Source organism: Amblyomma mixtum, chromosome 5 (assembly GCF_055824585.1).
Source record: "Amblyomma mixtum isolate Tamu chromosome 5, ASM5582458v1, whole genome shotgun sequence".
Classification (NCBI taxonomy): domain Eukaryota; kingdom Metazoa; phylum Arthropoda; class Arachnida; order Ixodida; family Ixodidae; genus Amblyomma; species Amblyomma mixtum.
In genome coordinates, this window is record NC_143016.1 from 170178848 (window position 1) to 170206328 (window position 27481).

The 27481-nt window shown below is 45.3% G+C and overlaps 1 protein-coding gene and 1 long non-coding RNA gene across 3 annotated transcripts; both read left to right on the forward strand.

Moving 5' to 3' along the window:
- Nucleotides 1-5828: 5828 nt before the first annotated feature.
- On the forward strand, nucleotides 5829-27448 carry LOC149344664 (cytochrome b-c1 complex subunit 6, mitochondrial-like). Of its 2 annotated transcripts, none has more exons than XM_089546324.1 (2): nucleotides 5829-6240; nucleotides 27301-27448. In XM_089546324.1, the coding sequence occupies exon 1, from the start codon at nucleotides 5951-5953 to the stop codon at nucleotides 6197-6199; it is 249 nt and encodes an 82-aa protein (XP_089402450.1). In that variant the 5' UTR covers nucleotides 5829-5950; the 3' UTR covers nucleotides 6200-6240; nucleotides 27301-27448. The 2 variants fall into 2 exon arrangements, with proteins under 2 accessions (XP_089402450.1, XP_089402451.1); XM_089546325.1 differs by having other exon boundaries at nucleotides 5829-6224.
- Nucleotides 12024-17670, forward strand: LOC149344665 (uncharacterized). Its single transcript, XR_016283213.1, has 2 exons — nucleotides 12024-13310; nucleotides 15059-17670. It is a non-coding gene; the product is annotated as an uncharacterized LOC149344665 (long non-coding RNA).
- Nucleotides 27449-27481: the final 33 nt, after the last annotated feature.

The following is a 27481-nucleotide window of genomic DNA, read 5'->3' on the forward strand; positions in this document are numbered from 1 at the left end:
AGGTTTGTAATAAGGGAGTAATTACTCATTTACATCCACCCAGGCGCAGCCATACGGCTTTCCTTTGTAGCTTTCCTTTGTAGCCGTACGGCTGCGTTTGGGTGGATGTCAGTGAGTAATTACTCCCTTATTACAAATCTATAGACTCCACCTTGGGGGATTCCTCTAAACATTTCACCAACACAGTTCCCACTTCAAGTTATTAATCAATTCGCTCTCACCCTACCATAAGCTTACCGTCCCGGTTAGCTCAGAGCATCGTTCCGTCTACTTTGGGCTCATGGGTCATGATGTTTTAAAGCGAGTGCGTAAAATGCCAATTTCTCCTTGCACCAAAACATTTTTCTATAAATTACACACTGAAACTCTACCTGTCAAGACGTGGCTCGATAGGAAAAACATTTTTGTGTCTTCTGTAAACTGTCGCTTGTGCAATGTGCCTGAAACAATTGAACATTGTTTTATAGACTGCAAAGACGCGATTTTGTTTTGGGATGTGTTGCAAAGGACGCTACAGAAAGATTTTCTCCTAAATTCCTACAGTGTGCGCTACCTTGTTCTTTCCCAACCTGACTCGAATCCCTGTGATATGATTCTTCTGATTGGACTTCATAGTCTTTGGAAAACGCGCATGCAAGATCGCAACGTTGAACCTGTTGTTTCGCCCAGAATTCACTTTAGCCGAATGTTGCTGCAGGTAACGGACATTTACAAAAAATTGGACTTTGTACCGGATTGGTTTCCTCTCCTGATGCGCATTATATCCTTACCGGCCTTTTAGTGATAATATGTTACTATTATGTTTCTGCCACGTAGCGCCAACCTAGGTGCTCTGTAAATAGTTGTTTGTGTTTTTGTGTATACACACCCACATATGTATATATATGCTTTGTATACAAAACCATGTAAATAAATACCATGAAAGGAAAGGCCTAGGTTGCCACGAAGAAGACAGAAACACAAAATTTATTTATTGATTTATTTATTTGCTTGTTTGTTTGTCTGTCTGTCTGTCTGTCTGTCTGTCTGTCTGTCTGTCTGTTTGTTTGTTTGTTTGTTTGTTTGTTTGTTTGTTTGTTTGTTTGTTTGTTTGTTTGTTTTAGAAATACTGCCAAACCCAATCGGGATCATCGCAGGAAAGGCAAAAACAGAATTCAACAAAGAAAGGACATAAAGCACAGCGTTACAACTGTATGTGAACAGAGGCTATGTGAACCGAGGCTAATAACAATAATAATCGGTGACGAATAACATGGGAGTAGCAATTAAAGAAAAAAATAAGAACAGCATGATGCATTACACACTAGAAAGAACAATTTTCGTTACTTAAGATGGAGCACTGGAGCTGATGACATGGTGTTTATTACGCACATTGTAGAGCTAGTAGGTACGCTTCATATGTCAAAAATTTTTCTAAACATGAGCTGGTTACTGTTGATGGTAGGTTATTCCATTCTCTAACGGAGAAAACGAATGTCTAAAACTGTCTGTGTTGAATCGCTATTCTTCCAGTGTTTGTGAGTGCTTATGTCTCATTGCTCTTGTTTCTGATTTTGAAATATACCTTGTACTATCTATGTTCACCATGTTGTGCATTAGTTGATAAAGTAGCTTCTGTCGTGCAAGCCTGGCGCGGTTATGTAACGTGAGTATTCCAGCGTTGTTTATCAATTTTGTGGGTGATTCAGTGTGTCTGTATTTGTTATAGATAAATCTTACAGCTTTTCTTTGAACTCCCTATAGTTTCTTTATTAGTTGACCTGTGAACGGAAACCAGGCTATATTCGCGTATTCAAGTGCAGGTCTCACAAAAGTATTGTAGGAAAAGTCATTTAATGTCTTATGGTTCGTCTCGGAGGCGCCTCTTGAGAAAGAAAAGTCCTTTCAGTGCAGATGACGCAATGAAGAAAACAAGCCGGAGCTCAAGAAAAGCTGGCACGCTGGCTGGCCTCAAATAGAGATGGGCCATACGCACTATAGGGAAGTGACCAAGACACAGGCGGTGAAATGGTGGAAACAGAAGAGTTTAGCAGGAGAGAGACAAAAGGAGTAATAAAAGATATATGGTGACAGATTGGACGATCGAAGACGGGACAATGGATTTGTGCAAATTCGAATATAATGCATATATTGTTTCAAGTTCGCACTGACTGAACGGGGAGAAAAAAAGAAACTCGGAATGGGAGTTTTGCGAAATTTCTGGAAGAAAACTGCGAACGGCAGAGCGCACATTTCTGTCGCTTCGACCACGCTGCCCTTTGCAGGGTTCCTCTTCTTCTTCCTCCCAAAGAGGTGAGTGCCGGCCGCGTCCTGGGCTTTTGTATTCAGAGTAACATGTGGGCTTCTTACACTATGAAGAACCCTCAAAGCAATGGTGAACCCAACCAGCAGCGTGATCAGACTCATCACCAGGCACCGCGAAAGGATGAGAGAAGAGGATACACTTAGCCTGGTGAATGCCCTCATAATCAGCAGGATCACCTACGGTCTCCCCTATCAAACCCTACACAAAAGCGAAAGGAAGCAGATTGATCCAATCATTCGGACTGCGTACCAGACGGCACTATAACTGTTGTCTGGGGTCTCGTTCCTTTTCTTAAGCATCTCACCCTAGAAGAGCCGAGAACTAGGCCAAGTGGCCATTACAGAAACCGGTGGGTACCCGGCGGCACTGAGGATCGAACCCAGCACCTCCAGACGGTGCTGCACCTTCCGGCACCCAGCACCTCCAGGCCTACACATCAATACATCTACTGAAAGGCTCTTAGCCCTCGAACTGCATAATACTTTTGATGGAATTACGTGGCGAAGTCCTCAGATCACAGACGACCATGTTCCAGACCACTATCGCTGGCAGAGAGATCCTCGAACGTTTAGGCCCCATTTAGCCATGTTCGTGCAGAATTGCAGAACCTTTGTCAAGAATATTTCATTTAGGTTTAAATGTTTCTTTATTGTAAGGTGAAAGTTATTCTAACGTTCATCTGTAGCATTGCAAAAACGGTAGAAAAAAAAATGACATTAAGAACACTGAAATAACGTTTGACCAAAGCAAAAATGTAGCATTATTGTTTCCGTTCTATCTGGGCACGCAAGACGACACACACACGCACACACACGCGCGCGCGAACGCGCACGCACACTTACACACTCAAAAATGCTAACTGACAACTGGTTTTAATGTTCTCATTCTCGCTTACCTCGCTTACACGGAGAAAAGAAACAACTTCCTGCTCGCTTTTGACGTCGCAACCATTGTCCAGTAACTAAAACCGGAACTAAAACTTAGGAGGAAAAAATATAAATTACAAATTAGGTATTGAGCTGTAACAAATTCCACGTGCTCATCAATGTTTACTGAAGACTGACTCATAATTCCAGAGCAGAAACAAGCTTCGAAAAATTTGGTGTCTCCACTCTCATAATTTGGTGCCGTTCCTTTGTTACATTTATGCGTGACAGCTTGCTTGAAAATGTCGCATTCCAACGGGCTTACCTGAGACTGTGTATCCCGAGGAGAACATGTTAGTGTGCCGCAACTAAGCATTGCGGCAAGCTTCAACACGCACAAAGAGCGCCCACGCCATGCCGGAGGTACAGCAACCGAATATGTCTCAGCCTTGCCAACGCGCGCCCGCGTGAGATTCAGCGCCAAGAATGCGGTTCTTGGAGGAATAAAGGTCTAGAGGACATGGATAGCCTTGTTCGAAATAGTTAGCTGCCTTTTACAGCTAGATGCTGAAGCCGATACGGGCCTTTTAAAAGAGGGAGCGCGAGAACGATTTCGTTAAGAGCACTCGTTTGGGTTGGCTTTGTGGCAAAGCTCACGGGCACGAAGGCCACAGCACTTGTCCGCAAGACAGGAGTGTCCTGTGGAGAAGCATACGCCAGACCGAAGGCTCAGGTGACGGCCGCATTCTCGATTTGTTTCACACCTCCGTTTTAGCGCGAAAGCGCTACTTCACAAGCAAAGGTGAAAAACCCGAGGTAACTGGGAAGCCTCAACCTTCGACATTTGAATGAAGCGGCGAAGGCCTCGATCAGCAGCTCCATCATTGCGCAAAACCGCCCCGCCCCCCCACCCCATCCACACTTCCCGCGCGCTGATAGCGTGACTGTGGCAGCACCCGCTACCAGCTATGAGAGGGCTTTGAAAGTGTGCTTTTTATACCCTTTCAGTGGCGCCAGTTATTTTCATTCAAATGTAGGTATTTTCACACCTATGTATCCAGGTCTAAAGAGTGCCTTTCGCAAGTTTTTTTTTTTTTTTTTTCCAAAGCAAAACACTAAAAATAAATTTTATAGACGTCTGCAAAATATGTGATGCGTGTTAAACCTGATGAAGCTAGATCTGAATTTAGAGCCGAGATAAGGTGGCAGAAATATTGAAAATTGGGCTTTGGTTGAGATTCTTTGCTAAACTATGTTCTTTTACGTACGGGTGGCTGTTGCATGTAATTTTGAAACAGAGTTCCTATTTAAGCATAGCAGCTAAAATGGCATTTCACCTCGTATTGATAAGAAACGCTAGTGAAACAAAAAAAAACTACAACAGGGATAGTCCCTAGCCATGACTGCCTCCTATATCTTGCCCCTCAGCATGGGTGGCATAATTTTTACTCTGCAACTAAATTCGCCTTCGACTAGTCTCTGTGTTTGGTCAAAAGAGAACGCAAAAGAGTAATAAGAGGACAGATTGGAACCGCCGTTGTTTTGAACGGCCGGCAGCGATCGTTGTTACAGGAACGCTGAACTTGACCGTACAGCATCCGCTAAAACAGAAGAGCTCGAAATACCAAATTCGGATTACGGGCCGTGGCTTTCTCTCGTTTACCTTGAGACATTAAACCAGGTCTGCTGCACAGCTATACCTTCTGGTACCTGCTTACTCTTAAAGATTTTCTCTGTCACTTTGAGTATTGCTTCTCTACTTTGTAACCCTTATTAATGCGCCTTGTAGGCACGTAAAATTACGCAGAACTTCAAATACTTAGTAAAACTTCATGCTACGCTTGGTGGTTCAGATTCTTCGAAGGTTGTTTGGTAGTGCAATGGCACGACAAAGAGCAGATCCGTACGCGTCTACGTACGTATAATGTGTATCATGCTGCAAAGTATCAGCTAGTATCATGCTGAAAAGGACCCTTCTTTCTGAGGCGCCTTTCTCGAAGTCTCTTCTGGTCATCTAGAGCAGTTTATGGCCCAAAAAGTGGGCATGGAGCTGGAAAAAGACTAAAATGACGAAGAGGCAAAATGGAATTGAAGCGAAACTAAAGCTTAAAACCGTGCTGATATCAAAATTTTTGCACTTCCAAAGCTTGACTTCCAGTTTACGGCCGCTTACATTCGGTGGCTTCACGCTCTGGCGCTCGATCATTAACTGTATGCGCCCGATGAACATTCAACCCGTTTTAAAGAAAATAGCAAAGGTCAGTGGTTAAAACCAAAACCGAAACGAGTGAGTTTTAACGTTCGTAGGTCAATAACATGTGGTAATGCATGTATAGCGATATCTCAGGCATGATTGAAAAGAACAAGACATTCAACCGAAATCCAGTGTCCGCGCTCCACTAAGGTACAAGACTTCTGCATTGTCGTATTTTTAATAGAGTTTTTAAATAGTGGTCTGTGTCACTGTCGTCTGCTACGGTCTGCTATGGTCTGCTAGCTGTCTGAAGTAGTTTTGCAGAACTATTTGTTCTTAAACTCACTGCTTACATTATTAATAATTTTAGGCCTTTTAATGCTTACTTTTTGGCAACGACTGTCGATAGCTGTTTGTAGTCTTAATCACGTATCGTAGCCCATTCTCGACACGCGTCGGACAACACTGTAACAGGCAGGTCACCGTGTCCTCCTCCTCGTGCAGACTTCTGCCGGCGCAGCTGCGATTCCGACCTCGGTGTTCAGGTTCGTTGGGAGCCCGTGAAATCGCGGACACACACACACCATGGATAAGGTCAAGCCCGTGGTGAAGGCCGCCGATGAGGAAGAGGACCTGGTGGACCCCCTGGACACAATCAAGGAGAAGTGTCGAGCGGAAGGCAAGTGCTCCGCGTACGGCGACAAGCTGCAGGAATGCAACGACCGCGTCAACAGTCGAACACAGACCCTCGAGACGTGCACGGAGGAGCTGTTCGACTTCCTCCACTGCGTCGACCACTGCGCCGCCAAGGAAATCTTCAAGCACCTCAAGTAGAGCACCTCTGGCCTCCTCTCCCGAGGTCCGTTTCATTGGGGGTAGGTATTGCGCCTAGGCCTACGCTCTTTCCTCCCTGCTGCCCTCTCTGGTCGCCCTTGCATGCGGTTCATTCATTCAGGATCACCCTACGCAGTGCGGCGTGTGCGACTGTGTACTACTTGCCGTTGACTGCTGCGAAACCAAGGTGGAAACGTTGGTGCGTGAAATCCGGAGGCCTGCCGCTGACGGATAGACGCGTTTAGGAAATGAGGATGTGATGGTAGATCGCCGACATGTTTGTAAAAAAATTTAATCGTCCTCACGCTCGCCTTTCAGGTTCTGTTGGGTGCCTCAGAGAGAAAGTAAAACATTTATTTAGAGACCCCATGCCTCGACTGCCGGGTGCTCCGCAACAATGCATCGGAGAGTCGAGATAGTTCACCACGCCGTTAGGGAGGTTGATACGGAAGAGTATACATCAGAGGGAATTGGTATGTGGTTTGTATTGAATGCCGGACAGCGTGTACAACTGGCGAAGCTAAAACTATGGTTTCATTCAGCAAAGCAGTACCCAGCGAAAAGTACTGAGCATGTGTAAATGACTCTGAAAAAACATGAGAAGCGTGTGCTCCCAGTTACAATTCTTTTGTACTGTCATTTGCACATGTTTTGTAATGTTTTCTGGGTAGTTTTGTCTTGAACTGAACCACAGTTGCAAGTCTAGCATTGGTCCTGTGCTGTTTTTCCATCTTCCTTTTTTTTTTTTTTTGGCTAGTGCTCAGTTTCAGTCAGTTGAATAATGGTTAGTCGTATTGAATCCCTCAGTGTCCGTTGACTGTGGTTTCATCCATAGACCATAACCAGAATCATGACATAGTTTTGTGGCAGAGTTTACCACGGCAAATAGCACATATGTTTCTCAGTTTCCATAATGCTACCAAGTTGGCAGCTCAGCCTGAATTGGTGGCTATCATGGACAGCACATATGGATATAGAAGATCCAACAGGAAAACAACACAGTGGATCTCATGTCTCCCCACCACCTTCTTCATATAGTGGGTGACTGTGCATGTAGACGTCCACTTGCTTCATATAGATGGGCAGCAGAGACGAGTCAGGAAACGGCCCTTTGTTCCCATTGCTTGAGGAGTGGCCCCCTCAGCACTAGCAACCTCACGCCGTTCCCCCTACTTCTGCTAATTACTACCATTCACCGCTCCGCACCCCATGCCTGAACAATGGCACGGGGACAAAGGACCGTCTCCCCTCTCCTGCCTAGCCTTTGCTCCATTACCATAAAGTAACCGATTGCCGATAAGTGAATTAGGAAAACAACCTGGCTTTAACTACAACCCAAAGATGGTGGACGCTATGACGTCGATGCAAACTGTGCATCTCACTTTCATGGGCCCCAGCTCAGTCTTCTAGGGCATGCATTCTCTGACTTTTTTGTGGAGCATCTTAGCCATTGCTGCTGGTGATACCCGTGAGGAGAAACCATCTGAAAGTAGCCTTGCTTATTTATTTTTGAAAGCATCATGCACAGCACGAGGGCACGACAGCTGACTGGGGAAGGGCTTGCCGTTGCTTGTCTGCCTATCATAGATGAGGGAAAATGTCAGCAGTACAAATCGAAGACACGGATGTAGTGAGAAGGCAGGATCGGCGCTAACTTTCAACACAGCTTTGTTCAACAGGAATCATTTTATGTGTGTGCACCTGTACCCATGTGCAGCCTCTGATCAGAAGACTCGTCATAACAATCTCTTAGTTACTGAGACAGTTCTGATATAAAATACGTCACTCTCACTTAGGACCACGGGCATATAACTAATGCAGTCATTTCCTCTCTTCTCAGTGTGAATCGCTACAAGAAGTTCACATGTGTTTTTATTACGACATTTCGGAAATACTTTGCATTCAGATAGACAAGGCTTTTGTATGCAGGCTCGACAGTAGGCTGGTCAATGTGTACCTTCCTTGCTTTTTAATGAAAGTTTGTGCTTGCACATGCACTCATGGAAGAAGTAGAGACCAGAAATTTTGGATGTGTGTTCTTTGGAACGTTACCCATGATGTCAGTAAACATAGATTGCCGCTTGGAATTTGCCAAAGCCTAGAAGATAATTTTGACATTGGTGTAGTGGTGATCATTGATGTGGAAATAGTTGCCCCATGTGCCATAAAAATGGCCAGGTTGTGTGCAGGAACATTGTCTGTCGCAAATATATGCATGCTACACCCTCACAGCAGTCACAGCTATAGCTCTGGCAAAGAGAAATGAAGTTCTTCCGTGGGTATAGAAGAGGTCTTCCAGTGTGAGTCACAGGGCACCGTGCTGACACCTAGTGTTGAGCACGCTTGGCAGGTATTCATGTAGAACTTCATGCTTGGTTAGTTTGTTAATGTTAAAGAAAAAAAGTGGTGCCAGCATATACAAATGCAAGGGATTGACGCGGACAAGCACTTACTGATGGCAGTAAAAGTTAATTCGTCAGTGTTTGTCCATGTCACTCTCTTGCATTAATTTGTGTTGTTGCTTCTTTCTGCAACGCTGAAAGTGTCATAGAGAGCTGAGTTTGCATCTCTGATAAGCACATTATCAATGACAAACACGCTATCATAGCTCATTGCTCCATGGTGGCCTCCGACAGCATTTGAAGTAACCACTACACCAACTTTGAATCCCTTCCCAATCAGGCTTGGACTGTATCAGAGATTCATGTTTCTTCGATACTATCTTTTGATGCATTTTGTGTATCGGTGTTAGGTATCAGTTACCAAAAATGGAAGTGTTATAGTATCGGTATCGAAAACGCATTTTTAGAGTACCATGTACTTTAAAGGGACAGTGAGGAGAGCACTATTAATATTTTTTTTGTACCAAAATCCGATAGTTCGGCATGTCATGGCTTTGTTGCCACTTGGCCGGCAGCGAAAAATGCATTTATTTCTAAGAAATTTGGATTCGAAGTTGAAAAAGTTTTTCCCGCTGCTCTGATTCAAACTTGGGATTCTCCTATGACGACAGAGGACTAAGTGACGTGAAATATGACGTGAACATGACGTGACGCAGACTCCGTGATTTCTGGCGGCCAGCAGTGCGGCCTAGCAGCAGCCGAAAAGAAAGCTACCGCCGGCCGCACGTTGAAGGCATCTATCGGCTATTGCGGCCGTCGCTACAGTCGCTTCGCTTACGTTAGCACCGGCGTTTTTCCAGCGTTACGATGGATCTCGCTCTCGAAATCGCCAACGAAGTTCTCGCAAATAAACACCTTTAGCATACCGTGTACCTTGTTACCGTTAGCGGAATACCGGGAGCCAGTCTACAGCCGGTGAGCAGGCGCTGATTGGTCCCGATGCTGCAGGCGCGCGCGTAGCTGCCGGGCACGTGGCGCCATCTGGCGACGTCAAAGAGATTTGCGCATGCATTGGCTGCGCCTCAGTGATTTGTGCTTCTCGTGTCCTAGCGTTGCTAGGAACACTATTTTGTCCTATGACGTCATCACGCTTGTACTTGCGAGTTTGGCCTGTGGCGGCGATACCTGTATTTTGGTTCTTGCTCTTTTCTACATTACAAGAGCTTTGTTGTCAGTATGAGTGGCGTTTTTGTAATCAGGAGCTGGTATTCTGTCGATACAAGCCAACTTCAATTTCTCCTCAGTGTCCCTTTAATGATACTTCATATTTTTTTTAAAATGTGCTGCAGATGTTGAGGGTGCTATAAGTCAATTTGGCTTGCTCGCGTGGTGCTCACACTGAAAAAAGAAAAAAGGGGGATGGAGCACTATAGAAAGACGCAATACCAGTGCCGTTGGTGCTGCCAGTCGCCAGTCTTCGTTCTTCCTATGTTCATTGTTTGGCCGTTAGACGACATATGCCTTGTACTTGTGCACACTCAGTGATAGAAGGAATGAGGAGACAGGCTTACTCATCATCATCATCAGCCTGACTACGCCCACTGCAGGGCAAAGGCCTCTCCCATGTCTCTCCAATTAACCCTGTCCTGCGCCAGCCGTGGCCACCATATTCCCGCAAATTTCTTAATCTCATCCGCCCACCTAATTTTCTGCCGCCCCCTGCTACGTTTGCCTTCTCTTGGAATCCACTCCGTTACCCTTAAGGACCAGTGGTTATCTTGCCTTCGCATTACATGCCCTGCCCAAGCCCACTTCTTCCTCTTGATTTCAACTAGGATATCATTAATGCGCGTCTGTTCTCTCATCCACTCCGCCCACATCCGATCTCTTAACGTTACACCTATCATTTTTCTTTCCATAGCTCACTGCATTGTCCTTAACTTAAGCTGAACCCTCTTTGTTAGCCTCCACGTGTCTGCCCCATAGGTGAGTACAGCTACACCTGTTGTATACTTTTCTCTCGAGGGATATATGTAAACTGCCATTCATGATCTGAGAGAACCTGCCATATGTGCTCCACCCCATTCTTATTCTTCTAGTTATTTCCCTCTCATGATCTAGATCAGGCTTACTGTTCTGGTAGAAACAATTCCCCTTTGCCCCTATTTCAGGTTGCAGTGGTCGCCAACAGAAATAGGTGCCTTTTGCCATCATGCTCAGGTGCTTAAGAACATCCGTAGTTTACTTTGTCAGTTCGATAAAGGCCATGCACTTTCCACACGCACTTCAATGGGGTCATCAGCATCAGATGCGTTCCTTTCGTTTGGAGAACAAGGACTCGAACAAGCCATAGTTCTCAAAAGGCGTTCGTGAAAATTTAGTTTAACTGTACTGCCAGGATCCTCGAGTTGACATGGCTATAAGCTTACCTCTTATCTGTTGAGAAAAGGCACCTTCATGAGATACAACACTTCGACTGCTCCTGTAGAGAGGCTTTTTTTTCCTTTGCTTGCTTATACCATGGTGGCACTATGGGGGTCTTTCAGACTGGCACATTGAGCGAATGCTGCTACTTAATACCGTTAAGTAAAAGTAGCATCTAAATAATAAAGCTTAGGAAGATTTGTTGTGCCTAATAAAATCTTTCGCCCTTTTTATTTTGTTTTTTTCCTTCTACATTTAAACGTTGAATTTTCAATCCCAAATGTCTCCTAAACCTAGTGCTGGGGAAAAAACCGTTCGGTTCTTGCACCCTTTAGCATGGGGCAAATACAGCGGCAATCCATTAAATACTGCAGTAACAAACGAAGAGCACCAGAAAAGTTTCAAGGCTGCTCAGGGGAGCGATTGTTTCAATGTAACCATGGCTTCAGTCTAATGTTAAAAGTTCTAAAGAAACCAGCTGCGCTGACAGTGGAGCTTAAAGAAATCTGTGCAGCCAGATTAGTTTAAACCCTTTCAAAAACAGTGCACTATACTAGATGCATTAGTTTCTGAAATCATGAAAATTTTCTAAACTTAGTTATTAATATTACCAGCTTTATTAATACTGGCTATTTTACTGCTGTATCAAAATATATACGATACAGTACCGACTTTCTGCATCGGAAGCCATTTTTGGTTCTGTATCGTGTATCAATATTGGAAATACAATTTTTGAGGGTATCTGTATCGAAAATACTTTGTTGAACTATCATGCCCAGCCCTGTTCCCAGTGCAGTGCACACGTAGTCTGTTTCATCAGAAAATGGAAGCATGCAGCAAGCTGTCTGCTCTCTTAGTCTGTTTCTGTTTTCATTACCTTATCATCCAGCCTATGTGCCCAGCCACAGCGGTGGGGGGGGGGGGGGGGGGGGGGGGGGGCGCGGGCGGGACTGTTCTTTCGACTTGAACAACTTCTGGAAGCAGCATCTGTCAGTTCATTCACTCACATCGTTACCTCTAAAGGCTTGACATATACAGTCACTTGATTTGATAGTTGTCAAACACACCTCAAAGTTGTGCAGCACACAACCCTGAAACAGGCTGTTTCCACAGTAGTTCCATTTCACTTTGCCGCTACTCAAGCTATGTGGTTTTCAGCACAGACGTATTTTTCCTGGACAGAGTTCATACTAACACCCCAGCCACTTTTTCTGCAGCTAAGGCAGTTGTTAGCGTATCGGTGCTCATTTTTTCCAACACAACTTAAAAGGCATGAAATTTCTTGCTTACCGTAGAATTTAATTATTTCTTTCATGCTATTTCAGTTTCAGTGTCAGCAGGCAAATGGGGGCTATGATATCAAAGACTGGTTGAGAGGCTGTTGAGATGACTTAAGGCATACAAAAATTGCAGTGTAACAGCTGTTCATTTTTATCAGCAGCGTAAAGTGGGAAAACAAACTGACAGTGGGCAGTGGACACGATATGTTACCCGGAGAACACTCTGCTCATAGAGAATGCCAGTGCCTGTTTACTTGCTGTGCGAGTAAACAGTGGCTTTGGCGGTTCACAGATAGCACATAAGTCTCCTCTGGAAGAACTTGATTGCTAATCTTTCGTTGAGCGAAATGTGGCACTAAAGCAGCAGTGACTGGGTAGCTTTGGAAACAGCCATACTGGTGAGTGGAAACTGCACATCTGTAATTGATCTCAAGGCTTGTGCAGTATTGTGCATTCTTATCGTGAAGATTTTTAAAATTTTCCCGCTGTAACTGCTCTCTCATTTGCAGTGGAACGGCTAACAGAGCTTCTGTGTTGTGGTAGCATTTGCAGTGATGGGAATGCTGCGCCAATTGCGCCAATCTGCGCCATTTCGATAAAGCTGCTACATGCTGCTCCAAAAAGGGGCCTTTGTGCAAAATTGCGCCAAAGCTGCGCCAAAACGAGCCGTCGCCAACGTCAGGTACTGCCCTGTGAGGGAACTATGCTTGCGACTGTTGTCCGCCATTGAAGTCTGAGAGTAGCCGGTAAAATCCAATACGATCCAGTTCTCAGTCTTCGTCTAGAGTGCTCCGCATGGTGCTCCGTCTACTTCGTCTCTGATGGGAGAGTGTGACTGAGTGAGGGTGTCGTGAACGCGTCACGCTTTCCACCGCGTCCGAGCTCCGAGCGTTTCCGGTGGGCCGGCACCGGAGGCGAGTAGTTGGTGGAGTGGGCCGTGGCTAGGCCTTGGCGCGTCGGTGCGCGCTCTTGCACTTTCCCGCCGCTCGTTCGCCTCGACTGCGTGGTTTCAGCGGTTTCAGCGGCGTCGTGGCGGCGTCACGATGGCGCTCTCGAAACTGAAAGGTAAGCTTTTTCTCTTTTTTGCGCCTTTTAGTTTATTCAAATGAGTCTTTCTGGACATAAGAGCTGATGAGTCAGTGTGGCGGGGTTCAAATGTAGAAACTGAACATGACTTAACAGTAGCAAATTGAGCGAATGGCGGTGGATGCATGTTTCAGGACCGTGGTAGTTTGAGCCTGCAAGAGAGGGTGCTGTTAATTCCCGGTTTGTTTACTTTTTATGAAAGAGTACTTGTAGTTTTGTGGCGTTCGTCTTACGCTAGTATCAGCTTCGAAAGCCCTGGAGCACGTGGCGTGCTGGGCAGCCGTGTAACGTCGCTCAGTAATTTCATATTGCCATCCGCAGTTCTACGAATTCCGTGGTTGAAATAAAGCTACAGTGACGTCCGGGCTGCCCATAACAACCTTGCGGCACGAAATGCATAAAACTCGCCGGCGACCGGGCCATTCACGCGCTCCTTTATTCACTCGGCATGCGAGGTCGCTTGGTAGTTTCGGATTGTCCGGCTGCGGAGCCTACGGAATGCGTTTTCCTGACATCACTTGGCTGATTGAAAGACGTCCTTAAAGCAGTGCCTTTGCAGCTTGAGCTGAAAGTGTTATATGGATATGAGCACTGAACTCATGCTAAGGAGTTTTATGTAGCGGCTTCTGAAATAAAGTGTATACCGCGGACGTATATGACGCCGTACATTTCTCACGGAGTTGGTGGGCCTTCTGGCCTTCGTGCTCGTGTTGCTGCCGTAATTAAAAAAACTTCCGAGGCGAAAATGAAAGAAAGTTCCACGGAATGCGGTATTTTGCGGTCTTCCGGCTATACGATGAAGCAACAAGCGTCTTCTGGCGCGCCCGCTACGTTCGTACGATTTTGGCGCTGCGCTGACGGCCCTGTCTGTTGTCGAAGCTTGGCAGGCTTCGCGAATTTACGGCGGAAGCTTTCAAAAAGTAAGGGGAAACAAGGTCGTTTTTCAGGGCAGCAATTAACGGGCGGGTAAGGGATACGTGGGAGAAAGCCTCCACCCTTCCTCGGCGGTCGAGGACTGCATGATAGCGCGATCGCGCGCTCAAAGCAGGTGCGCTCTTTGTCGGCGAAAGTGGTACTGCTTTTATAATTACACGTGTCCGGTTTTTAGAATGGAGCTTGCTCTGCCAAACATCTAGACAGAAGCCTTCAATACTTTGCAATTAGTGAGCTGCAAATTTTTGGCACTTTGCTTATTCTGGATTTATCACAAACTGCTCTTTTGTTTTTACGTGTTCAAATTAACGTTTATCCAAATTAACGTTTATTCATCAAATTAGTGCAGGAAAGATTGCCGGTATGTGCAGCTCAGGTGCTCTGAAAGCCCTGAAAAAGCTACTTTTGCAGCTATTAGTGCAACAGCTACAACCTAAGGACGCTGCAGTGAAGGGCTCTGGAAATTTCGACCACCTAGGTATCTTTAACGTGCACTGACATCGCACGGCCCTCTGGAATTTTGCCTCCATTGAAATTTTGTTAAAGTTAATTTTTAATATTCAGTTCTGTATCGAGGAACGTGTTTCTATAACTTGTACTGCCACGTTTGAATGAAGTGTATAATTGTTAACCATGACTGTTGTGGGAAAAGAACCGTAGTGTTTCCTGGGTCTTTATTTTTTTTTTAGAATATGTTTAAGCACTCTACAATTATTCTCTAATTTACAGGATCATATTGCTTGCATAACAGCTTTTTATTTCATCAAACTAACATTATTATTTATCGTTTGCAGGACGCAACAGCAAATTTAACTCTGGCATATTGAAAGATGTCGACTGCAATGGAGATTGCTTCGAGGTGTGGTGCAGACCAGGAAAAAGGGAAGAAAATGCTTATTGCATTATTTGTAACCAGACAATCAACTGCTCACAGCATGGTGTCACAGCAGTGAAACGGCATTCACAGAGTAAAAAGCACTTGGAGCTGACCAGCAAGCTTCGGGGCCCTGACGGGAGGCTGAAGAGGCCATCTGCTGTTCAAGCATCGTTGGATTTTTCATCGACAGGCACGATGACCCATGCAGACCGTGTCACAGCTAGCGAAGCCCTTTTTGTTTTGGCATTGACGATAAAAGGTCTCCCATACTCATGGGCGGATACGGCTACACCCCTTCATCGCTTGATGTTTCCCGACTCAAAGGTGGCTAAAGACTTCTCCTGTAGTAGGAAAAAAGTGTCTTACGTTGTGTCAGATGGGCTTGGGCCTTATTTCAAGGGACTTGTGCATGAGGAACTGAATCGTCCTGGTGTGTTTTCAGTATCAGTGTAGATGAAACACCACTGCCAGAACAGCGGTGCCAGCAGTTTGATGTTCTCGTGCGCTACTTTTCTGGTGCTGAAAAAGGAGTAGTGGTCGAGCACCTGCAGTCGTTTCGTTTGGGGAGGGCAACGGCTGATATCCTTTTGAAATGTGTAAATGAAGCCACTGAAAATATTCCTCGAGCAGGGTTTTTTTCATTTTTCAGTGATGGTCCAAATGTAATGAAGTGTTTAAAGAAAAAATTGACCCAGGAAAACGGCCCCTTAATGGAAATCGGAGAGTGCTCGCTGCACAAGGTGCACAACGCGTTTTCATGTGCTCTTGATTCATTTGGTAGTGAAGTTGAAACTGTAGTCAGTGACGTGTATTACTTTTTCAAGACATCTTCGGTGCAAAGTGCCCAGCTCCAAGAAAAACAAGAGGCTCTTGGATTGCCTGAAACTGTGTTTTTGCGTCATGTCAACTGTCGCTGGTTGTCTCTTGTACCAGCTGTGGAAAGACTAGTCGAGCAGTTTTCTGCCCTAAAGAGCATCCTAGACTCCCAGAAACCAGTGCGTGGTGCAGGTAGCATGAGGGCGAGACTAAACAGAAACCTGAATGACAAAAGTTTCTACGCAAAGGCTCTGTTTGTGAAGAATGCAGGTGACCTAGTTGTGGGATTTCTGACGCTGTTTCAAAAGAGTGAACCTTTGCTGCATGTTCTTTATGATGAAATGGTGATGATGTTGAAGAAAATTTTGGGCAGATTTCTGAGGCCTCAGGTGTTCATGTTGAAACAGGGACATGAGCTCGCTTCCATTGATGTCGAAAGTTCGCAGAATTGGAAGGAAAGCATAGTAGTTGGGGCAGATACTGAGGAAGCTATGAAATCTTGGTCTGCTTCAGAGAAAGCTGAATTTCGACTAGGAGCTAGGTCATTTTACATAGCGTGCTCAAAGTACCTTCTGACAAGGCTTCCTCTTCAGAATTTGACACTTCAGCACCTCAGGTGCTTGCACCCAAACACCCACTCCCAGGAGTCTTCAGCAGAATCCTTCAGATATCTTGCAAAATGTGCGCCTCAAGTGATACAACCTAGCCAAGTTTCATCTCTCCTTGATGAGGTGACACTCTTAAGCTCTGAAGCGCTGAATGTGGGCACTGATGGGCCACTTGACAAATACTGGCATAATATATTTATCATCAAGGGCGCTCAAGGTGAGAGAAAATATCCGCTTTTGACTAAGCTTGTCAAGGCCCTTCTTTCGCTTCCGCATGGGAACGCTGATGTTGAGCGAGGCTTCAGCCAGAATACAAGGGTTTTGAATGAGAGGTCGAACCTTTGTCTGGCAAGCGTGAATGGTATTCGCCAGATTATGTCATTTGCCAGAAGGTACAACAGTGACCCATGCCAGCTTTCAATTTGTCCAAATGTCATTAGGGCCGTTCGAGGCGCGTCGAAACGGTATGCAGAGCGCATTGCCTGCGAACAAGAGAAGTCGAAAAGGCCACGTGCAGGTGCGGATCCAGTGCTAGCAAGTGCCAGCTTGTCTAAAGCACAAGCGAAACAGAAGGTAGATGAAGCGCAGCACATGTTCAGAAATGCTGAATTGCTGATTGAGCGGGGCATGAAGCTGAAGAACTTCAGTGACATTGCGAGTGGCCAGGCAATATTGAGCCAAGCTAGGGAAAAAATGAATGATAGTGTCTCTCATCTGGCTGCCTTTAATAAGGGCTCAAAGAAAGGAACATAGGCCTGTCCATCTGATATCAGTATTTTTAAAGCACATGCCTAATTCCCTTTCATTTCTCTTGATTCTTGTGCGAAGGGTTGTCATACATGCTTACTGCAATCCAAGATGGTCAGTTCCTTTTTTTCTCGAAAGCAGGTTTAGTTCAGTGGCTGCTCCTGTTTACACTCATAATTTATTTTAATATTTTGAGTACTTCGGTCTCAGTTCTTTGTTGCTGGTGAAGACAATATTTCTTTGTCTTGCGGTACAATTACCATGGTAATGATTACCAGTGCTAGTCAATATACACTTTGTGTGTTTCTGTATTGCATTGCATTGATGTATGCTGTTACAAATAAACTATAAATTTGTCTTCTAAGCTTTTTTTTTCGGAAATGCCGGCTCTTGCTACAAAACAAGTGACGCTTGCTACAAAGCAAATATTTTCCTGCTACAAGGCCTGCTACAAAATGGTTTTGGCCATTCCCATCACTGCATTTGCCTCACAGCAAGTTTGACAGTAGTACTTGCTTGAATCAGCCACGCTTTATGCAAACACGTGATCATTTGCACCGAAATCGACCAGCTGAAAGCCGCCAGCACCGGGTTGCCACCAACAAAGGACCCATGCACGTCGCAACGCTCGCCTCGTTGCCTTTTGCATTGTGGCGCTTTCTTCTGCAGACGACAGATAGCACCACCACTGCCCATTGGCGAAAAAACCTGACGTTGGCGTCTTTCGGTTCCCCAACCTCAGTGCAGATGCTTACATCTTTGCATCATGCGTGGCTGGACCATGTGAGTACTGTTGTCAAACTTACCACGAGGCAAAAGTTACCATAATACCCAAGCTCTGTGCGCAGTTTGTTCGCAAACAAGCTGGTGGTTGAGGCGGGAGAAATTTAAAACTCTTCACGATAAAGATGCACAATACTGTCGGTACATGGCAGCAAAGATTATAGCTATAGGCATACTTGGTGTTCTGAGGCTTCAAGAGACACTGAGGAGAAATTGAAGCTGGCTGGTATCGACAGAATACCAGCTCCTGATTACAAAAACGCCACTCATACTGACAACAAAGCCTTTGTAACGTAGAAAAGAGCAAGAACCAAAGTACAGGTATTGCCGCCACAGGCCAAACTGGCAAGTACAACGTGTTGACAAAACACCACAAATCTCCGAGGCTGACAAACGTTCATGAAGGTTGTGCGTTTAATCCATATTGAAGTATATGAGTTTTGTTTTTACACTGCTAGTGCACTTTTATCACACGAAGACGGAAAAAAAGCAACCTGAATGTTGGAAGCCAAGGAAAGCCTGTAATTGGCAGCAGAACAGGCGGCCAGCTGAGTTTCAGTATGTTTTGGGGCACCTTGCGGCTATGCGCTTTGCGCGCATAGGTGGTTTCGTTAGGATGCGTCTCAATTTAAAGGGCGGAGCAGCAGACAAAGTTCATGCAGAGGCAAGCACCTTCGACAAGGAAAACAGGAGTGGATAGGTAATGTTTGACGCGCGTCCATGTTAGCAGATGCGCCAGTAAGTGTGTTCACTTCGGCAATGCACCAGGACACTGGGCTGCATAACCATCCATTTGAAGACTATTATAACAGCATTTAAATATGCCTGCACGTACCAGACTCTACACATCAGTTGTGGCGGTGGCTCGGCAGTGACAGCGACACCGCTGACTCCTCGGCATTAGGACTTCTTTGCCAGACCGGCCGCCTCAGCCCGCAAAAGCATCACACGCTGTGTGCGGTTGTGGTCGCTAAAGTGAAGGCAGCGATTCTTTGCAAGAACTTCATTGCCAGAATCGGGAACAGGATCCATCGTAACGTTGGTGCAAATGTAAACGAAGTGACGACGGCTGACAAGAGACCTTCAACGTCTGGCTGGCGGTAATTGCTGCTAGGCGGCAGTGCAGTGCTCGCTGCCAGCAGTCACGGAGTTCGGGTTTCTGCGAATTTGCATCATTTTTCTCATATTTCGTCACAAGAGAGCCTCAAGTTTGAATCAGAGGGGCAGGAAAAGTTTTGCAACTTCTAATCTAAATATCTTAGCAATAAATGCACCTTTCGCTGCCGGACAAGCGGTAACAAAGCCATGAAATGCTGAACTATCGGATTTTACGGGCGGGGGTGCTGGTTTAGCATTTTCAGTGTAGGCAGTACAGGAAGAAGCCTTGTTTTTACATAATTAGCTGATGGTAGTAGGCTAGCTTATACCAACCACAGTTATGTGACCAGCTGTGTGTTGCATGCTCGAACAGATGACGACAAAGATCTGTATGGGAAGGTGGACAACAGAACAAAGTTGGGACACCCTTTAAGATGCCTCAATAACAGCTGTGCTGACATGATGAGTAGACTGATCTTTAATGGCCTATCCTAAACCCATGTTGAATGAAGAACTTTGTGGCAGTCATCATGACCAGTGTTAGTCAGTGCAGGCATTGGCAGTGAGGAGAACTTGAGGTATGTGTCATGGAGTAGGTCACAAGCAGCAGCCTAAATGTATCCACCAGCATGGTAAAAGGCGACACCTTAGGTGTTCAGTTAAGGAACGCACATGCGGAAGTTTTTATTCACATACTGCTGAAATCAGTTAATTATGCCTGCCACGGAGGCAGCCTCACTGCTACTAGTGCAACCGCGAAGGCACTTAAACTCGAGTCCCAACTGCTTTATGAGCCCCCTATTTTGGATAGCAGGCAGAGCACGTCTAGCACACATGCAGTTTCTCCACCAGTAGGGCCTAGGCTGTCTTCAGCTTTCATGTTGGTGTCGCTCGCTTGCATTGAGTAACATTTCACCAGTGAAAGGGGCTTCAATGTTACTATTGGACCACACTGGAGAAGTCTGAACTGTACTTTCTCGGTGCATAACTTCTGTGAAGAGCCCTTCACAGGTGTCACCATCGGTGGTGGTCACCACTTGGAGCTTGGAGCTTCGCCCCATCCAGAGACTTGCTGCGGCTTGACAGTGACCGCTGGAGAGTAATGTCCCTAGGAAACACTAGACATGAGAAGCGCGAAATCCAAGAGAATGCCAACAACGCGACAGTGCAACAACATGAGGCCGATTCACAGCCATGCAGTGACGCCAGTCATCAGCAAATCTGCGCGATTGCATTTTCTGTTCTTCTGCGGATGAATTTTGTTCATTTTAGAAGATATGAATATTTTTCGCGGTCACGTGAGATTCGTATCATTGAGCTTCTACTGTATGACTTGAGCACATGCAATGGCTAGCATTTTGTTTTATGCCTTACAATGTTTTTGTTGTACCCGTCATCGAGGTCTTGAGATCGGCGTACTAATTGTGCTTCTTCTGCTTCGTAGCACGGTAATATTGAAACAGAGAATAGCTCGAAGCAACAATTAGGCGGGAGGGTGGGTTGCGTAGTGTCAGGGTCCATTCTTTAGGAAACATTCAGCTGTACAGTGGTAACTTGACTGCCACTCCACAACTGATAAACATTCCTTTTCGATCCTTGACCTGCTGGTTTGTTGTTGTCATGCATATTTTTGTTCATGGGTATGAGTATGTCTTCAGTGGAGAAAAGTGTGGCTAGCACATACAATGTTCATTGAATATTGCTGCTTGTAGTTGGCTCTGGAGCTCTTGAAAGGCTTAGCTTCCGGCCGTACAAGCATGTCATTTTCTGTAAACCTGTTCGAGAGTCAAGTTTGCTTGCAAAATCAGTCTCTACATAGTGCTTTCAATAAGTGCACTGCCCTTAAAACTGGCCAGCTCATTTGTCAGAGCTCAGAACATGGTAGCAGCCATTGTTTTGTCAGGGTCAGACGTTAAAAATTCTTTGGAAAGGGTCAGTTGTTAAGCTCAGATAAGCTCAGATGAAAGAAATGTAGGAGCGATCAGTTGGATTGATGTGGCGGAAAATATGATAGAACTCATCTTTCACTCGCCAGTCTATTCTAATTCTAATTCTGTTCCAGTTCCGTTCAGTCTTGGTTCTCTTCTTATTCTATTGCTCTTCGCAATCACTTCTTGCAATGTGGAGAAGTGATCGCAGCGATGGAATAGCTCCCCACAAGCCTCATGTTTGCACAGATAGCCCTTCGGTAGGCGGTCTGTATTGCGTGTAGACCTGCTATTGTCTGAGAAATTCGTCTTTCCCTCTAGTGGTTCCTTTTACGGTCCTAGTTTTGTCATCTCCGGTTGTTTAACTGCTGCTATGGTAACTCCGCAACGCATGTCACATTGATAAATTGCGTCGAGTCCTCAAACCACTACCTCCGCAGTGGTTCAGCGGTTAAGAGACGTGCCACTGCACCCGCAGGTTGCTGTCAAACAGCCACCGATGGGACTTGTGCAACCCAGGTTGCTCGTCCTGAGCAATGCGGAGATGGAATAGCCCTCGCAAGCCTCATTTTTTGCGCAGAAAGTTCTTCGGGAGGCTGTCTATTTTGCACATAGGCCTGCTGTTGTGCGAGTGGTATTACTCTTAGCCAACCTCATTTTTGCACAGTCATTCTTAGTCCAGCACCTTCCGCCTCTCTCCCCTGGGCGTCAGTTGGCAAATGGCCGGTGGAGGGAGGGGAATATCCCTAAACACCATCTGTCACAGTTTTGGCTGGTGGAGACTTCGCGCAGGCGCTGCTGTCACACAGTTTTCGCCTTCATGGCCTTCCTAATGCTGTTGCATTAAAAAACACATTAAACTGATGTGCATTGCCACGAGTGGTGAAAACATTTTTTTTGTCATATTCGTCAGCCTCAGTCTGCTGGTGGTCGCTTGATGACTTGCCCCTCAGGCTATTATTCTGAAGTACCTTTCTTGTACAATAGGCCCTTTTATGTGTTCAAGTCCTTATACAGTTGGTAGTGTGCACATGTGGTGTCCCTTTCTTGTTAGTGTGTTTGTTGTGCCGCCGTTCATTTCATTGTGCACTAACTCGCCCCTCAGGGCGTTATTATGGACCGTAAAAAAACCATTGACGACAAATATCTGGCATGCCCGGAATGATACAAGGATTTATTTCTTCAGTGAAGACCAGGAATAAGCCTCTTTCTATGTTTTGGCTTCTTGGTTAACCACGCAAAGCTTTGGAGCGCCATCCAAGTCGTTCACTAACGCCCACGCTCTGGTACAGTGCTGAATTAGTTTTGTGAGCATTTAGTCTAACTTGGTTTGCAAGTGGCTCCGTCTGGGCATATAGCAGGTGCACTGTTCTACAGTTCTTTGGAGCAGACCAATCACAGTTCAGTTTTGCCCCTCATCTTTGATGTCAGAGCAGACACTGTATAAAAATTCGCAAAACATCAAAGTGCTGCCTCTCTGCTTAGCTCACAGCTCGGAATCCTCAAACTGGACTGCGTAGTTGTTGGTATATCATGTTGCAGAATTCACTACTATTGAGGAGGCATTGGTGTTGTCAAATTTCTAGGTAGTCGTTGCAGGGGGCCATGCTAGGTGTCAGGTTTGGCGTTAAGGTTAGTCTTGAGAATGTATTTTTTACTATTATTATTATTCAGAAAGCCACCCCTTCAGCTCTTACCAGCTCCCACAAATAGACCAACTTCAAATAGTTGTAGCCCTCTGCAACTCCGCGGGTTCAGCAGCTCGCTTTACTTTGCACTTTAAATAACACCAGATCCACTCACAGTAGCTTTCTGGTGCAAAATTTGTTGCATTCATCTAAAGGAATCAAAATCATCACTATGGGATTGTAGGGGATGTGGATCGCCACAGCACTCAGGGGGGGAGTAGCTGTAGCTGGCTGTTATAGGTAAGTGTCCCCAGTTTTGCATCGAGCGTCCGCAATCACATGACTACCCCGTGCACATAGCCTATGCCTCATGCCATCTTCATCTTCGGGCAGGAGTGCACGGTCACAGCAAGAGGTCACCAAAACGCCTTGAAATGCCTCTCAAGAGAACATCCTGAAATGACTGGATGGCATGGCATCCTGCATGCTTGTGCAGTAGCCATGGGAGAGCCATGGATGCAGCCGAGGTGGAGCGTCATGCTCTGAACACTGCTCTGAGGCCAGAGCCACAAGCACACTATGCGTTGAACAGGGGACAAACGTTCTCAAGGCGCCGCTTACTGATGTGCTGCACGGCAAGATGCTAAAGTCTGTGCCAACACATTTCTTACACCTCAAAGCACTCATTTTAGCTCTCCCAAAACAAACACAATCATCGCATACCCATGAGCGATATGGCATGCTGCTGTGGTGAGGCTGTACGAAATACATTGCCTCTACCGCGGAAACATACATGTAACAGCAGCTTTCAAAGCAAGTGCAACAATTTCAAAAGCATGAGGTGGACCAGCTAGCGCTGATCATGCGTATTGATTTGGATGCGGTCACAGCTGCATTTTTTTTTTTCCATTACATACTGCGATTCTATAAATTTGTTTTGAAGCTTTTTGTAAGCATCAAAGTTCCAGCCCCATAGGCCACCATAGTGGTAGGATATAACTGCTAAATGCTTTTCTTCTGAGTGATATTGGTAAGCTCATGCTTATAACTTGAGTACATCTTCTTGGTGCATTTCTGCCCATTCTTATCCTTTTGATAATTTCTTCTTTATTTTTAGTCACTGCTTTTCCTGTCTAGATGCGCCCTTACTACTTCCACCATCCGTGCAACCTATCGTAAACTTGCTACTTTGCCAGACTGTTGAACATTAGTTTTCTTCATATTGCTTTTTAAGCCTACTGTTACAATTTGTTTTTTAGGTCATCATGCATGTACTTCAATTCTTCACCGGGCAATAAAAGGGGACAATATCGTCAGCAAGTCGCAGGTTACAGTTTTCTCCATCAATTCTTGTAGCTAGTTGTTGCCAGTGCAACCCTCAGAATGCCTATTTTAGTTAAGCACACAGTGAATAGTAACAGAGATTGTGTCCCCCTGCCTGAAACTTTGTGATCGGCAATCTGTCACTCCTGGGGAAGACTATTTTATTTCATTTACCCTCAATCGCGTAAAAGCATTAGAAGGGAGTGGTGGCTAGAAATGCAGCACAAAAAGCACGAAACCTAGCTAATGGTGCAGTTCCTGTATGCCAGAACTCTTAGCATAGCCTTTCTTTGCAATCTGGTTAGTTAATTTCATCAAGAATGCAGGTGTTACTAGTGAATGAATTGCTTCTTCAATACCCCTGAATATTGGGTATTGGGAGTTGTTCTGTTGTGCACATTTGTTTACATGACTGATGGCATGAATTTAGCCTATTGTCAGAACACACTTTCTAGACACCAGCCAGTTTCCTTGGCTAATTGAAGTGTAACGTTTCTGCGATTGTATTACTAATCACGTTGTAATGTAAAGTCCTTGTCAAATATATGCAGTCCATGTTCCTAAATAGTGCAGTCAGGCTCTTGTCACATTCGTAGAAGTCCTGAGCCATGGAGGGCTGAGGACCAAAGGTCCACTCACTTGCGAGAGATTTCAAATGCTGGCATCGCGAAATGAGCTGCACAGCACATCCCAAAAGCCGGCCTGCTGGGCTGTGTATATTTTACGGAAATTCTGGCCACTGTGTCTTTACCTTAGGTGGTCTTGGTTGTTGGGCAAGTAAAAAGATTCAGCGCACCGGTTTGCAGTCAAAGTGTTTACTTTATCCTGTTAAGGCTCCGAGCATACCTCGGCACTGTAAATAAACCCAGGGGCTAGTAAGTAACGCCTACGAATGTAGTAATTACTCATTAGCATTCAGCTGAGTGCACCCAGGCTGCGGCAACGGAAAGCTACGCCACTTTTTTTGGAAATATTGACGGTGAATAAAAATTACTTCTCACCCTAGTGCGTGAACCTGTGACCACCGCCTTTCCACGAGAGCAGCTAGCAGTTGGCAAGGCAAGGTCAAATTGATTGAGAATGTGAAGAGAGGACTTTATTCTCACTGCACTTAGGTGGATGCTAAATAAATAATTACTCCCTTAGTTGAAACCTACTCCATTTTGGGAATGCCCCTAAATACATTGTACTAGGTAATGACCCTTTTGCACGGGTGTGCTTGTGGCCAGTAAAAAAGTACATGTCATTCCTTCACCCTTCCACATTCCTGGCTAGTGTGCAAGTAGAGAAGTGCAGTGCTACGGTGGTGTAGCTTGGGGCGTATCAACAGGACCTGCTCTTTGTTGAGCATGGCTGCCTTTTCAGGTGTTCAATGAATTGCCATGGTTTACACACATACAGGTGGCAGCAACTTAATCTTTTGCTGTGTGCAGGGTCCTTAAGCGGCATCATGGTCACGGAAAGCATCACTAATGAACAGTTGGATGCAGGTGTACCTTTAATGGCCCTATTGGTGCATTTGTGCACAGATTTCTGTTTGCAATATCCTGCACCGGTCTTCATTGGCAGCAGGTGCGTTCAGAGGGTGTAGGGTGGATACTTTGAAACGGCAGTAATGCCTGGTGAGGGAGTCATCTATGGTCATAGTGTTCAGGGTGGCTGTTCAAAGTGAGTGCACATAAATTTTGTGCGCAGGTGTGCACAGGGCAGGGGACCGGATGTGGGTGTTTGTATATGGGGACTACAAATATGCAGAGTTACTGGCTGAGAGGCTCTTAGCCTTATAGCTAACTGTAGCTGCATATGGAAGCAAAATGCAAATTTGTCTGCAGTTTTCCTGTTTCCAGTAATTTCAGTCAGCAGTTCCAGTTGGGCCTCAGTCATTATACATTTAGTAGTGAGAATATATGTGCACAGTTTCATGCCAGTATCCAGTATGTATCATACTTCCATTGTCACATGCCAGCCACACTTCGTGTATCCAGAATGGAATGAACTGCTTTCTTTTTTGTGTGGTTTTGTTTACCTTATGTTTTGTGTTGGAGTTAGCTCATTGTGAGCATTTGGTTGTTTGAAGTGTCGCTCTGCAGTAATATAGTTGTAGTGCTGTAGATATCTGTATAATATAAGTTTAGCATTGGGGGCAAAGATATAAGTATGCAGATAAAGAGACTTCAACCCTTTATCATCTGCAGAGCACATTTTTTTTTATTAACAAAACATCTCTGAGCCAAAGTCATATTTGCGACAGATTTCATCCAGCACAGTCGACGACACAATGCAACCTGTTATTCTCTGCATGTACTACTTGCAACACCCTGACTAATGCAAAACTAATGTGTACAAGCAGTGTGTAGATGCTAAGGTGCGTGTAGGCTGTGTGCACTCAGCATTTTGTATTATTTTACAGCTGCTGTTAGTGGCTCCGGCACTGGATGTCACGGTGTCTATTTGCCATACTTCATACTTTACTTTTGGCCTTCATGCTCGCGCTTTCACCTACACAGGTTGAATTTGATTTTGACATCCCATGGTGACTAAACTGCCATGCTTGGAGCCTCAGGAGCATGCATTCACATGGGCCGGAGCAGGCTCTTTAAGCATTAGTGGTGGCAGGGACAAGACATGCACAAGTATGCACTGTAAAAAGAGGAGCACAAGTATTATACCATTGCATTGAAAGAAACCATTGCACTGCACTTCAGAGACCAGATGGCATTGTTCAGTGCCATGGAATGGGCAGTGATAGCATGATTTTCACACCAGTATAGTTCCATTTCTCTCTGCACTGGTCATGCTGCACAAATTTCGTGGAGTGTTGATTGAGTGTCGTCTCTTCGCGAGCTCTGCTACATGTTTAGATGCCACTGCTTTGGCCTGTACGCACTTGTTGATAATTTTACAGCACTGTCATTTGTGATGCACAATAGCATGGGTGCCGCATAAATTTTATGGTGCTCTGTTCTAACGAACTCTGTGTTTCTAACAGTCATGGAGCTTTAATGGCAAGTGGTGCATGGCAGGTTCCTGTTACAAACTGATAAGACCAATCCTTGATGTGGTTAGGCCAAAAGCAGCCAGCACATATGAAGGCACTTGAATTGACTTGTAGCTCCATGTTCAGTGCTGCACAGTCATTTGCATCATGTCGGTGAAGCATGCTTTGATAATGATGTCAAAAGGTGATTACTGATATGTACATGCATCTTTTATATTTTTTTATTGCAGTTTCCGAGTGATTGGGATGCCGACCACTTGAAGACGTGGCAGAAGCTGTACTGAACATCTGTGAAGAAAAAAAGTGTAGATAATGGGTGTTTCATTGGTGTGTAGAATAAACAAACGCTACTGCCCTGCTTCTGGACGGCAAAAAACTAGCATGCTTTGTGTGCTTTCTAATGTGCAGTAC